We start from the raw sequence: 12,933 nt of genomic DNA, 5'->3' as shown, positions 1-12,933 counted from the left end.
GTACGTGCGCGTCCCTTTTCGCGTCACGTGCCGGAGGACGCAGGAAGGCAAGTGGGAGGGAGAAGGCGCGAGAGCGAGCGCGAGAGGGAAAAGGGGGGGTGGGGAGGAGGGAATCTTATGTCACGTGACAGGGGCGGCGCGGCCCGGGGTGTCAGTGTGGAGGAGACTGAGGTAAAGTTGGGAGCGCAGCGGCGTTGGCGGCGGCGGCGGCGGCAGCGGCAGCGCGGCGGGGCCGGGTATTGTCCGCGGCCCCTTTAAATCCGCGATTCCCCCCCCTTTTACCCTCCCTCCTTTCTCCCCTACCCCCGCCGTATCCCCCTCCCTCGGTAGACCCCCCCGCGCCGTGTGTTCCCCACTGTACACCCCCACTCCTAGTCATGCGAGCCCTGGCGGCCCCCCCCCATGTCGAGTCGGCCGCCGGAGGTTTTGTTTATGGTTGGGTTCGCGGCCTAGTGGGCCGCGCTAGAGCCGGGGCCTCGATTTGGGAGCGTGGCCGGGGCGGGGCTTGGGGCAGCCGGAGGGGGGGGCCATGCGGCTAGGGCCTGAGGGGGGAGAGCGAGAAAGAGCGCGAGCGAGCGAGGCCTGGGCCCTGCCCAAGGTAGGGTCCTCTCTACCCCGGCTGGTGCCTGTGCAGGAGGAGAGGGCCTCCTCCCTTCCCTACCCTCTGCGGGCCTCCTCTGATCCGGATCCGGCCTGGTTTGGGGGTGGCGGGGGGAGGGAGGGCGATGGGGTGGAGCTGCCCCAAACTCCCCCATGTGGCCCTCAGTTTGGAGTGCGGAGGATTAATTTGTTCCGGGTGGGAGGTAGGGAGGCGATTGGCCCCGTGTGTTCCTGATGTGGCGCTGAGGGGGGTGAGCCTCCCATCCTCCACGCGTGGGCTTGCGTCCCCTCTCCGTTTCCAGTCTCTTTGTCATCTCCTGTTATTTCCTTTTCCTTCTTTCTCACCGACCAAGCTCTTTGGAATATATTTTTGCTGCTGTCTTTAGCTTCCGGTTGTCTATGCTGTAGTTTTGGGTAACCCCAACAATTATGTTATTTGGGAAGCAGGACGTGGAGGCCCCCATAGGGTGTATTACGCTTGAGGGACGTCACTAGAGTACTGGGCATTTGTTCATTCTTCTTATAATGGGACAAGAATTCCAAATTTCTTCAGACCCTTCATCTTACGAACAGCCGCTAAATTGCTTTGTAAACTGATGTCACAAACATCAATGGAAACATCCTTTTCCACCCTCTTGAAGTGTAGCCACCTCTGGTGTAGGATGTTGGGGAAAGAAAAACACCGCAGTAACAGGCGTTTTTGTTGTTATTGTTAACGTTTTTGCTTTTGACTCTTCCCAATTATTAAATAGAGAAATCTTTTTTTTGTCTTCTCTCCCTGTCCGCCCTCCACCCCCATATCCTGCTTTGGGGATATCTGATGTGACTTGCTCAGAAGTGATGAGGGTTGGTGATAACCAACCTTGCCAGAGAATTAAAACATTTTGGCTGTGTATCAGCTGAAAAACTGCCTTGAGATCGTACATCACTGTCCTTAAAGATTAGACTGTCCCAATGATTGTTTCCATCGCTGGGTGGGAAGTGTTGCTGCATGTAGTAATGAAAGGCCTAAAAATTATAACTTATGTTTTTGATTTTAAATCCTCTTAAGTGATCCTAACTGGCAAGTACTCTTATTAGATTTAGTGTGGTGGGGAGAAGGATGCAGGGGTCATTTCAACAAAGCATCTAGAGATCTTAATTGTTCTGTTAGTGGTAGCAAGCTTTTCTCACCCCAGTCCAGCCTCAGAGTTTATGAATCGTCTCTCAAACTAGATTGTAAGCTCCCTGAGGGCAGCAACCAAGTCATACTGCTTTTGTATTTCCTGAAGTGTTGGACATATAGTAGATACTCAATAAATACGTATTATTTATTTTTTTCAGTAAAATTTCTCTGGCTATTTTTTTAAGTAGCTGGTTTTCACAATATAGTTAAGGGCACTCTTATACTGAAATCTGATTTGCTTCTCTACTGTCCCCTTGGTCTCCAGTATTTCTCACTCCAGTTCCCTTAAATGTTTTTATTTTCTAAGAAAAAGAGTCTTCATCCCCATTGTAACAACTGGGTATGTGACCCTGCTTGCCCTGCAAGTCTACTATTGCTGTGCCCTCAAGTGTTCATCCCAGATCACTTACTTTTGACCTGTTGCTTAGTGTGGTTGCTACCTATGTGGTAAAGTTCTTAGTCACACGTTTCAGGCTGGTAAGAGGGAAAGAGACGTTAATAGTGAGAGTGATGAGGAAGCTCCCCCCCCTTCCTGTTTAATTATGTGTCTTTCAACGTGACTTTTTAATATATTTATATCGGACTGGGTTGCTACATACAGTTTACATAGCTAGTCATGGAGTCTTAACTCATTCTTACAAATTGATACCACATGTGAATTAAGAAACAGTCAGTATTTAGAAGTTATAGGAATGGGTTGGAAACAACTACTCTATCAGAAGCTTCATCTTAGAGCCAGTTTTAAACAGTAGTTTTTCTCAAATTTTTTTTCCCCCCTCATTGCTTTGGGTACTTGGTTGAACACTTGTTTTATGTAAAATAGGTGTTGAAACTTGACCATAATGCCAGCTTGGGGAAATGGGCTAATGTGTAGCAAATAATCCTGTACTAGCCTGAAATATACATAGGCCTTTGTGTGCACATGTGTGTAGAAAAAAGAGGTAATGATTAAAAATTAGCTCTGCTGATGCCTTAAAACATCTTTCTTAGTGATCATGTTAAACTCTTTGTTCTTAATGATCCATCAAAAAACAAAGACAACCTATTGACACAACTTGATGAAGAATTTATCCACAGGGAAGTCTGCTTTCTCTGTGCCATCCAAGAAACAGGTGAAATTCACTTTCTTAGTAATTAGTCCTTGCACAATTCCTTAGAAGTGCACCCAACCTCTCCTTCAAATCCAGCACTATCTCCTGAACAGTCTAGAATAACTCTGTATAGAATTTCATTAATGAAATATAAATATAGAGCAAAAAAGTATAAACTTGTCCACTTTGGAAGGGAATAAAACAATGCAAAATAACTTATTTGAACAGTCCTTATCATATGATGAATGTTTTCATTGTTTACTAAATTCAGCTGAGGTTGCATTATCAAATGAAATATGAATGATGGGAACTTGAATTCAAATTCAGTAGAATTAATGCTTGTTAGAAGTGTTGTAACAAAAACTGTTCTGGTTGTAGGAAGACCCCTGTGTGAGGTCTCTTTAAATATTCAATTTGTTGGTGTTAATGTCCCAAGTTCAGATGATTTTCTAGAAGCCCTTTCTTCCAAATAAAACTTTGTGTTAGATGCTTTTGGTTTGGGACAGGTTTGGGATTCCTTGTATATTAAGGTGAGTGGTGGAGGGTTTTTGCAATTCTGGTTTCTTGAAAATATGGGCTAGGAGACAAATATAAGCACCTGGGAAAAGCTTTGATTTGGGATTATCCTAGGAACTGAAATTCTGGACAAAGTCACTGGCACTAACACTTTTTTTTTTTTTTTTTTTTTTTGAAAAGCCAGCATACTGTGATATAGAACTTTAAGGAGAAAGAGGCTTGAATTGAACTTGTCCTTTCCAAAGCAGTAGAGGTCACATAGAATTTATGTAAAATAGTTGTAAGAGAGATGAAGCTATTTCCTTGGGTATTTTAAATTGTTATTTGGAGTTTAAACTAATCCTCTTCTGGAAGGCATTTGTTTCCAGACTCTGCTGATTATCTGCCCTTTTGTCAAAGGACTTCAGATACTTTCACTCATAGAAGGCTTTTGATTTATTAACATTGTTTTACTTACTATAAAAGTTAAAAAGCCTGAATATAGGGGGCTAGTTACCAAATCGTGGCCCTGATTTCTTAAAACAAAAACCACTTACACTTGCTCTATACCTTTCTTGTTATACAAAACTAGATTAATAGCCATGGTTCCTTTAAGAATTTATCAAACCAAGTATGTCTCAAAAACAGGCAGATCTTTTGGTTTATTCCTTTAAAGAAATCAAAGTGTATAGTGGTGAAGGTGCCACTGGAAGAGAGGTTAGAAACATATTTTGCTCACATTTAACACCTAAACTCTTTTTTTAATCTTTCAGTATTCTACCTTGTAAATACTGTTATTTGTATATACTGTAAATGATGACGTCGGTGGGCACTAACCGAGCCCGGGGAAACTGGGAACAACCTCAAAACCAAAACCAGACACAGCACAAGCAGCGGCCACAGGTAAATAAATACTCCAGCGGTATGGATCCATGAGTAGCATTACCGGCTAATACTGGTTTCTATGCAATAAAGCATCATTCTTTGTTTTGGATTGTTGATTTAGCTTCCTTTTTCCTGTTTGTAGTCCTTGACTCTTTTTTTAATCTTAGGACCTGATAACGGTTAATAACGTGCTAGGATGCAGCATGATCACTTTGTTGTCATTTAATACTTCATTGTTAGTAAAATAACTTTTTACTTTGGGTCCTCTGCCTTTTCTCTTATCTATGCTGTTTTAGCAATATATTTATTTCCTAGACCTTCCACTGTGACATCTCTCTAGCCAGCTTTTGTGTTTACATTTATCCCCATCCAGATTTTATCTTTTGCTCCTCTTTTCTATATCTTCCTCTCGGTCTCACTGAGGCTTTACCTGATTTTTCTTTTCCCATGAGGAGCTGGCATCTTTACTATGTTCCTTCAAAATTAACAAATGAGGCACCCTAGAGCATTTAATTTAAGGAGTAAATTAACCTCACTGGTACTAAGTTTGATTTAGATATGATCTGTTTTCCATAACCAGTTTGGTGTTAATTGGTACCTAATATGAATGAATTACTTAATTTGGCTATGGTCAGAAAAAATGAACATGTAAGACTAGAACTTCCTCCTTGTTCATTTTTTTTCACTTCTGTATCCAAGTGAATTTATAGAATTTTAGTACCTAATCTCAGTTGAGACAGTCAAATTCCTGATGTTGTATTAATATATACTGGAAGGCCGGCGCCGCGGCTCACTAGGCTAATCCTCCGCCTAGCGGCGCCGGCACACCGGGTTCTAGTCCCGGTCGGGGCGCCGGATTCTGTCCCGGTTGCCCCTCTTCCAGGCCAGCCCTCTGCTGTGGCCAGGGAGTTCAGTGGAGGATGGCCCAGGTGCTTGGGCCCTGCACCCCATGGGAGACCAGGAAAAGCACCTGGCTCCTGGCTCCTGCCATCGGATCAGTGCGGTGCGCCGGCCGCAGCACGCCAGCCGCGGCGGCCATTGGAGGGTGAACCAACGGCAAAGGAAGACCTTTCTCTCTGTCTCTCTCTCTCACTGTCCACTCTGCCTGTCAAAAAAAAAAAAAAAAAAAAAAAATATACACTGGATACTCTGAAAATATGTTGAATCTGGGGTGGGGATTTAGCCTAGTAGATAAGATGCCAGCCATTTTGGAGTACCTGGGTTTGATTCCTGCCTTCAGTTACTGATGCCAGTTTCCTGCTAATGTAGACCCTAGGATGCAGCAGTATGGCTCAAGTAATTGGAATCCTGCCACCCATGTGGGAGACCTGGATTGATTTCCCAGTCCAGCCCTGCCATTGTGAGCATTTGAAGAGTGAGCCAGCCGTTGGGTCTCTCTCTGTCTGCCTCTAAAATAAATAAACAAATTTTGAAAAGATGTTGACTCTATCCTCAGACTAAATGTTATGACATTCCCTGCCCTGGGAATAAGAGTGGCAACGATGATTGCAGAAATAGAAATAGGGCTTATGGATAACTTTGCAAATAATGTGAATTCAGAGTGGTGTTATAATTTCCAGCATGAAGGCTCCTTAAACTACTCTGCCCATTTTGGGGTTGACTAGTGAAATAGTGACCATTTCACTGTTTTTTGGTCATTTTGCAGATGTAAGCATTTTTTTTTAAGATTTATTTATTTGAAAGCTTGAGAGGCAGAGACAGAGAGGTCTTCCATCCACTGATTCCCTCCCAAATAGCCTTAATGGCTGGAGCTGTGCCAATCTCAATCCAGGATCCTGGAGCTTCTTCTGATTCTCTGACACGGATACAGAGACCCAAGGACTTGGGCCATCTTCTATTGCTTTCCCAGGCCATTGCAGGGAACTGGATCAGAAGTGGAGCAGCTAGGACTTGAACTGGCACTCAGAAGGGATGCCGGCACTGCGGACAGCAGCTTTACCCACTATGCCATAGTACTGACCCCCGATTTAAGCATCTTAAACAGTTCCTTACTACTTAATCACTTGGAATAAGGAAAAGGAGACTGGGGCAGTAGGGAGGGTACAGATTGACAATATAGGTGATTCTTATTTCTCTAAACTGTTAGCTCTTAATTATGCTTTCTTGATCTCATCAAATTCCTAGGCTACTGCAGAACAAATTCGACTTGCACAGATGATTTCGGACCATAATGATGCTGACTTTGAGGAAAAGGTGAAACAAGTGAGTGTACCACTGATTTGCTGTAATCAATGGGAAAAGATACGGGGATTAAAGCATAATTCAGCATCATAGATGCCCACCATGATACTTTATAGTATAAGTATTGAAAGAATTATGATCTGAAGTGTAATAAGTCAGGCCAGTAAATAAGTGCTTTCGTTGTACCCCTTAGATACCTTGCTCAAAGAAGTTTTACTTTTAACTTATGTTTATTGAATGACTTTTTGATGTTTTTATAGTAACTTTGAGCAGTTGTAGATTTCCCGAATATGGAAATTCAGGGTACGTGAAAGCCTGTGTGTGTCTATGTTTGGTTCTTGAGGTTTTGGTTCTTTTGAGGCTTAGTAGTTTGATTACTTTGTAAATACTTTTGACACTATTCCCAACCAGGTTAACATTAATATTTTGCTTTTAGCACTAGAATTCCAAAAATCTGTTTTTGCTTTTGAAGCCTGGTTCTTTAAAACCCAGCTGGTAATCTTCTCCCTTCACTTTTCTTTTGTGTGGTGTGCAAGCTTGTTCATGATGGTTGTTGATCTTTCTCTTTCAGTTGATTGATATCACAGGCAAGAACCAGGATGAATGTGTGATCGCTTTACATGACTGCAATGGAGACGTCAACAGAGCCATCAATGTTCTGCTAGAAGGAAACCCAGACACGGTAGAGTGCTCATAAACAGTTCTAGAATGTGGGTCCTTGGTTGGGAGGTTAGTAATATCCTAAAAAGGCAAGTTGGGTAACTCACCTTAAAGCAGAGTACCTCACTTTCCAAAGAATGGACAGAACTTCCTTGGAGAATTTTTGCTGTAGGTTTCAAATACTTAAAATTTGTATATATTACATTCTCTACATGGAAATAATAGTAATAGAGGGAAAAAAGTGAAACCAGTCTCTTGTAATTGGCCTGTAATAGCATATTTGTTCCAGTTGAGGTTTTTTTTTTTTTTTTTTTTTTAACTTTTATTTAATGAATATAAATTTCCAAAGTACAGCTTATGGATTACAATGGCTTCCCTCCGAGGGGTTGTTTTTAAGGTGTAAGTTAGAGGTGCTATTTGATAACCTTGGGTTTTAAATCATGGAAGATTTCTTCCTACCTTTATATTGCTCTTTGTACAAAGTCTCAAGTTATACTCTGCTTCTGGATTTAGGGTGTTTCCATCAGTATCGCCTTCATATTGCACAGTACTATTCAGTGCTTCAACTTCTGTTGAGGTAGCAGAGAAGCAAGCTTGATAGCCTGTTGACCATTCCTAGAGGTGCTCTCACCTTTTCTGCTTCCCACTTAATGAGAATTCTGTTTCTATATTTATCTTTTTTTTTTTTTTAAGATTATTTATTTGAAAGAGTTATGCAGAGAGAGAAGGAAAGACAGAGAGATAGAGAAAGAAAGGTCTTCCATCTGCTGGTTCACTTTCCAGTTGGCTGCAATGGCCAGAGCTGCGCGGATCTGAAGCCAGGAGTTTCTTCCAGGACTCCCACGCGGGAGCAGGTGTTAACTGGTCCTTGGGCCATCTTCAACTGCTTTCCCAGGCCATAGCAGAGAGCTGGATTGGAAGTGGAGCAGCTGGGACATGAACTGGTGCCCATATGGGATGCCAGCATTGCAGGCGGCGGCTTTATCCACTGTGGCACAGTGCTGGCCCCTCTGTACTTGTCCCTTTTTTTTTACTAAGATTTTATTTATTTATTTATTTGAGAGAGTTACAGACAGTGAGAGGGAGAGCCAGAGAGAAAGGTCTTCTGTCTGTTGGTTCACTCCCCAAATGGCTGCAATGGCCGGAGCCGCACCGACCTGAAGCCAGAGGCCAGGTGCTGCTTCTTGGTCTTGGCCATCCTCTACTTGGGCCAGAACTGGTGACCATATGGGATGCCGGCGCTGTAGGCGTAGGATTAACATACTGCGCCACAGCGCTGGCCCCTGTACTTTTGTCTTTTTTTTTTTTTTTTAAAGACACACACCAAGTTCTCAGATCTTGGTCGGTCTCTTTTTTTTTTTGACAGGCAGAGTGGACAGTGAGAGAGAGAGACGGAGAGAAAGGTCTTCCTTTTGCCATTGGTTCACCCTCCAATGGCCGCCACGGCTGGCGCACTGCGGCCGGTGCATCACGCTGATCCGAAGCCAGGAGCCAGGTGCTTCTCCTGGTCTCCCATGGGGTGCAGGGCCCAAGCACTTTGGCCATCCTCCACTGCCTTCCCGGGCCACAGCAGAGAGCCGGCCTGGAAGAGGGGCAACCGGGAAAGAATCCGGCGCCCCGACCGGGACTAGAACCCGGTGTGCCGGCGCCGCCAGGTGGAGGATTAGCCTATTGAGCTGCAGCGCCGGCCCCCTGTACTTGTCTTAATACCAGGTTGTATTCCTCTTAAGAATAAGGACTCTACTTTATTAATCTTTGGGATGTTCCTGCAGTGCTTAGGAGAGAACTTTATTTTTTTAAATGAGCAGTGACCAATTTGAAATCTTGTTCAATTTCTTGGTCTTACACTGGGAATCTTTGGTTGAGATGGATACCAGAGTTCATCCTTAGAAATAATAATTTTCTGATGTTAGAGTCACATCAGCTAAATGTCAGAGGTTTGTTAGTTTCCTTGAGACAAAGGGAAATACTAGTGGAAAACTTAAAAAAAAAATTGAACTGAAATTTGTGGAGGGGCCAGCTCCGTGGCTCACTTGGTTAATCCTCCACCTGCAGCGCTGGCATCCCATATGGGCGTCAGGTTCTAGTCCGAGGGCATAGCAGAGCTGGATTGTAAGAAGAGCATCTAGGACACATACCGGCTGCCCACATGGGATTCCAGCACTACAGGCAGAGCCTATTACTCTACAGTGCTGGTACCCCGAATTTTTTTTTTTTTTTAAGATTTATTTATTTTATTTGAAAGGCAGAGTTACAGAGAGGCAGAGAGAGAGAAATATTCCATCTGCTGGTTCACACCCCATATGGTGACAACAGCCAGAGCTGAGCCAATCCGAAGCCATAAGCCAAGAGCTTCTGAGTCTCCCATGTGGGTGCAGGGGCCCAAGCACTTGGACCATCTTCCACTGCTTTCCCAGGCCATAGCAGAGAGCTGGATTGGAAGTGGAGCAGCTGGGACTCCAACAGGCAGCTGTATGGGATGCCGACACTGCAGGCAGCGGCTTTACCTGCTATGCCACAGTACTGGCCCCTCATATGTTTTTTTTTTTTTAATAATTCTTTTATTTATTTATTTATTTGAGAGGTAGAGTTACAGACAGTGAGAGATGAAGAGAGAGAGAGGTCTTCCATCTGCTGCTTCACTTTCCAATTGGCAGCAACAGCTGCCAATCAGCTGTGCCGATCCAGAGATAGGACCCAGGTGCTTCTTCGCGGTCTCCCAAGCACTTGGACCATCTTCTGCTTTTCCAGGCTATAGCAGAGAGCTGGATTGGAAGAGGAGCAGCTGAGACTAGAACTGGCGCCCATATAGGATGCCAGAGCCACAGGTGGAGGATTAACCTGTGCCAGGGTGCCGGCCCCAGAATGTGTTTTTATATGAGTTACATTTTGTTTCAGCTTCCAGTGTCTTCTATCTAGTACTACAAGTTTGACTTTCCACAGTATTAAAAAGGAAAAGATGGAATATATAGTATGCCACAGGTAGACCAGCTACCAGTAAAACTAGTGGGAAACAGTCAGCTGCCAGGGATGCAGGATGTATTTGGTTAGGTGAGATCATATCAGAAAACTGGTAGTGCCTTTGGGAAGGTCATGGTAATTTTTCCTTATAGAGCTCATCTGGTGCCAGCAGCTGATGTATACACAGAGGAGGGAGAAAGGTGACAGATTAAGTGTAGTTTCTGTGGTTCCTGGTACAGATTTGGCTATAGGGTTATAATTTATTTACTTTTAAATATTTATTTATTTGAAAGCAAAGTTACAGGCAGGCAAAGGCAGAGAGAGAGAGGTCTTACATCCACTGGTTCACTCCCCAAGTGGCCACAGTGGCCAGAGCTGAGCCAATCCAAAGCCAGGAGTTTCTTCCTGGTCTCCCACGTGGGTACAGGAGCCCAAGGACTTGGGCCATCTTCTGCTGCTTTCCTACGTCATAGCAGAGAGCTAGATCAGAAGTGAAGCAGCCGGGACTCAAACTGGCATGCCTATGGGATGCCGGGACTACAGGTGGCAGCTTTATCCACTGTGCCACAGTGCCGGCCCCCAGGGTTATAATTTATTAACTGAGGCTACTGTGAGCATATAATGACCCACCAGCTATAATATAGAATAAAGTTTGGTTAGAAGAATAGGCAGCAAGGAATTGCTGAGTCCTAGATAGACTTTATTAATTTAGTAAACTATTTATTGGAGATTCTTTAGAAAATGCACTTGTACTTCTATTATAATTTTAAAAAGGAACCAGCGCCGTGATGCAGTGGGTTAATCCTACGCCTGTGGCGCCAAAATCCCATATGGACGCCGGTTCTGGTCCCAGCTGCCCCTCTTCCAGTCCAGCTCCCAGCTGTGGCCTGGGAAAGCAGTAGAAGATAGCCCAAGCGCTTGGGCTTCTGCACCCGCATGGGAGACCGGGAAGAAACACCTGGCTCCTGGCTTCAGATCGGTGCATTGGAGGGTGGACCAACGGAAGGAAGACCTTTCTCTCTGTCTTTCCCTCTCACTGTCTGTGGCTCTACTTCTCAGATAAATAAATAAAATCTTAAAGAGAAATTCATTTATTTCAGAGGTAGAGTTATGGTTGAGGGGGGGAGAGATAACTTGCACTGGTCCACTCCCCAGTTGGCTACTGTGGCTTGGGCTCAGGCCAGGCCAAAAGCCAGGAGTGGGGAACTCCATCCTGATCTCCCACCTGAGTACAGGGGCTAAGCACTTGGACCATATTCTGATTTTCCAGGCACATTAGCAGGGAACTGGATCCTAAATGGAGCAATTTGGACATGAACTGGCACCCATATAAAATGCCAGTGTTGCAGTTGACTGCATAACATGCTGTGCCACAGTGCTGGCCCCTCTCATAATTTTAAGTTATTTGAACTTTAAAACTTAATTTGGTATAGTATGCACAAGATTTACCATTTTAACCAATTAAGAACATTTATTATTATTTTTAAAATTTATTTATTTGAAATGCAGAGATAGTGATTGAAAGAGAATATGCATGGACCCAAGTACTTGGGCCATCTGCTGCTGCTTTACCAGGCACATAAGCAGCGAGTTGGATTGGAAGTGGAGCAGCCGGGACTTGAACTGGCACCCATATGGGATACTGACATCAGAGAAGGGAGGCATAACCTTTTATGCCACAGTGCCAGCCCCAAAAACATTTGTTGTTTGAGAGCAAGATGAATGACAATCTCCCACCTGTCAGCTCACTCCCCAAATGCCTGCAGCACCTAAAGCTGGGCTAGGCTGGAACTCCATCCAGGTCTCCCACATATGTGACAGGGACTCAAACCAGCACCCATATGGGATGCCGGCACTGCAGGCAGTGGCTTTACCCGCTATGCCACAGTGCCGGCCCCTTGTTATTTATTTTTAAATATTTATTTATTTATTTGAAAGGCAGAATTATAGAGTGAGGGGGAGAGAGAGAGGTCTTTCATCTGCTGGTTAATTCCCCGACTGGCCGCAACAGCAGATGTGCTGATCAGAACGCAGGAGCCAAGAGCTGCTTCCAGGTCTCCCACATAGGTGCAGGGGCCCAAGGCTATAGGAGAGAGCTGGATCAGAAGTGGAGCAGCTGGGATTCCAACCGGTGCCCATATGGGATGTCGGCTCTGCAGGTGGAGGCTTTACCTACTACATCACAATGCTGCCCCTCTGAATTTTTCAACATGCTTCCATTAAAGGACACTTCTTTTTTTTTTTTTTTTTTTATGACCATAATAGTGTTACCAATATTTGAGAAAATAAACAGTAAATATCTGCTTTATAGAAAGTTACTAGGTGTTAGATTATGTTTTATTGTTTTGTTTTGTTTTTTGTTCAGATTACTGTTAATGATGTCAGGGCCATGGCTGTTAGAGTTACATAGTAACTAAGTAAAGATCTGGGGTGGGCATTTGGTATGATAGATAGGATACCAGTTGGAATGCCTGCATTGCATGTTGGAGTGCCTAAGTTCAAGTCCCGGCTGTGCTCTTAATTCTGGCTTCTTGCTGCTGTGCGCCTGCTGAGGCAACAGGACAGCATATGTGATGGTAGAGCAATAGGTTATATCATATGGCCCAGAAATGACAACTGATACTTCTCAGAACTTACTACTGATACTTCTCAGAATTTATCCCCATTTTTTTTTTTTTTAAGATTTATTTATTTGAAAGGAGAGTTACAGAAAGAAAGAGAGACAGAGATCTTCATCTGCTGTTTTACTCCCTAAATGGCTGTAGCAGACAGGACTGAGCCACACTGAAGTGGAGCCAGGGTTCGTGGTCTCCCGCATGCATGCAGGGGCCCAAGCATTTGTGGCATCCTCCGCTGCTTTCCCAGGTGCATTAA

At 44.2% G+C, this 12,933-nt stretch overlaps 1 protein-coding gene across 50 annotated transcripts in view; it reads left to right on the top strand.

Moving 5' to 3' along the window:
* The first annotated feature begins 69 nt into the window (after positions 1-69).
* UBAP2L (ubiquitin associated protein 2 like) overlaps positions 70-12,933 on the top strand; it is a 56,744-nt gene continuing 43,880 nt past the window's right edge. For 29 of the 50 annotated variants that reach the window (XM_051857252.2, XM_051857248.2, XM_051857251.2 and 26 more), the window contains exons 1-4: positions 115-236; positions 4,125-4,254; positions 6,382-6,459; positions 7,010-7,120. In XM_051857252.2, coding sequence (XP_051713212.1) covers positions 4,165-4,254; positions 6,382-6,459; positions 7,010-7,120 — 279 coding nt within the window. In that variant the 5' untranslated portion in view covers positions 115-236; positions 4,125-4,164. Of the gene's footprint in view, positions 237-4,124; positions 4,255-6,381; positions 6,460-7,009; positions 7,121-12,933 lie in introns of all 50 variants that reach the window. The other 21 variants (XM_070077653.1, XM_070077654.1, XM_070077649.1 and 18 more) reach the window with 2 other exon arrangements.

The sequence above is a fragment of the Oryctolagus cuniculus genome, chromosome 7 (assembly GCF_964237555.1).
Source record: "Oryctolagus cuniculus chromosome 7, mOryCun1.1, whole genome shotgun sequence".
In the NCBI taxonomy this organism is placed as follows: domain Eukaryota; kingdom Metazoa; phylum Chordata; class Mammalia; order Lagomorpha; family Leporidae; genus Oryctolagus; species Oryctolagus cuniculus.
Note: the sequence above shows the minus strand (reverse complement) of the source record. Positions and strands in the feature narration are given on the sequence as shown.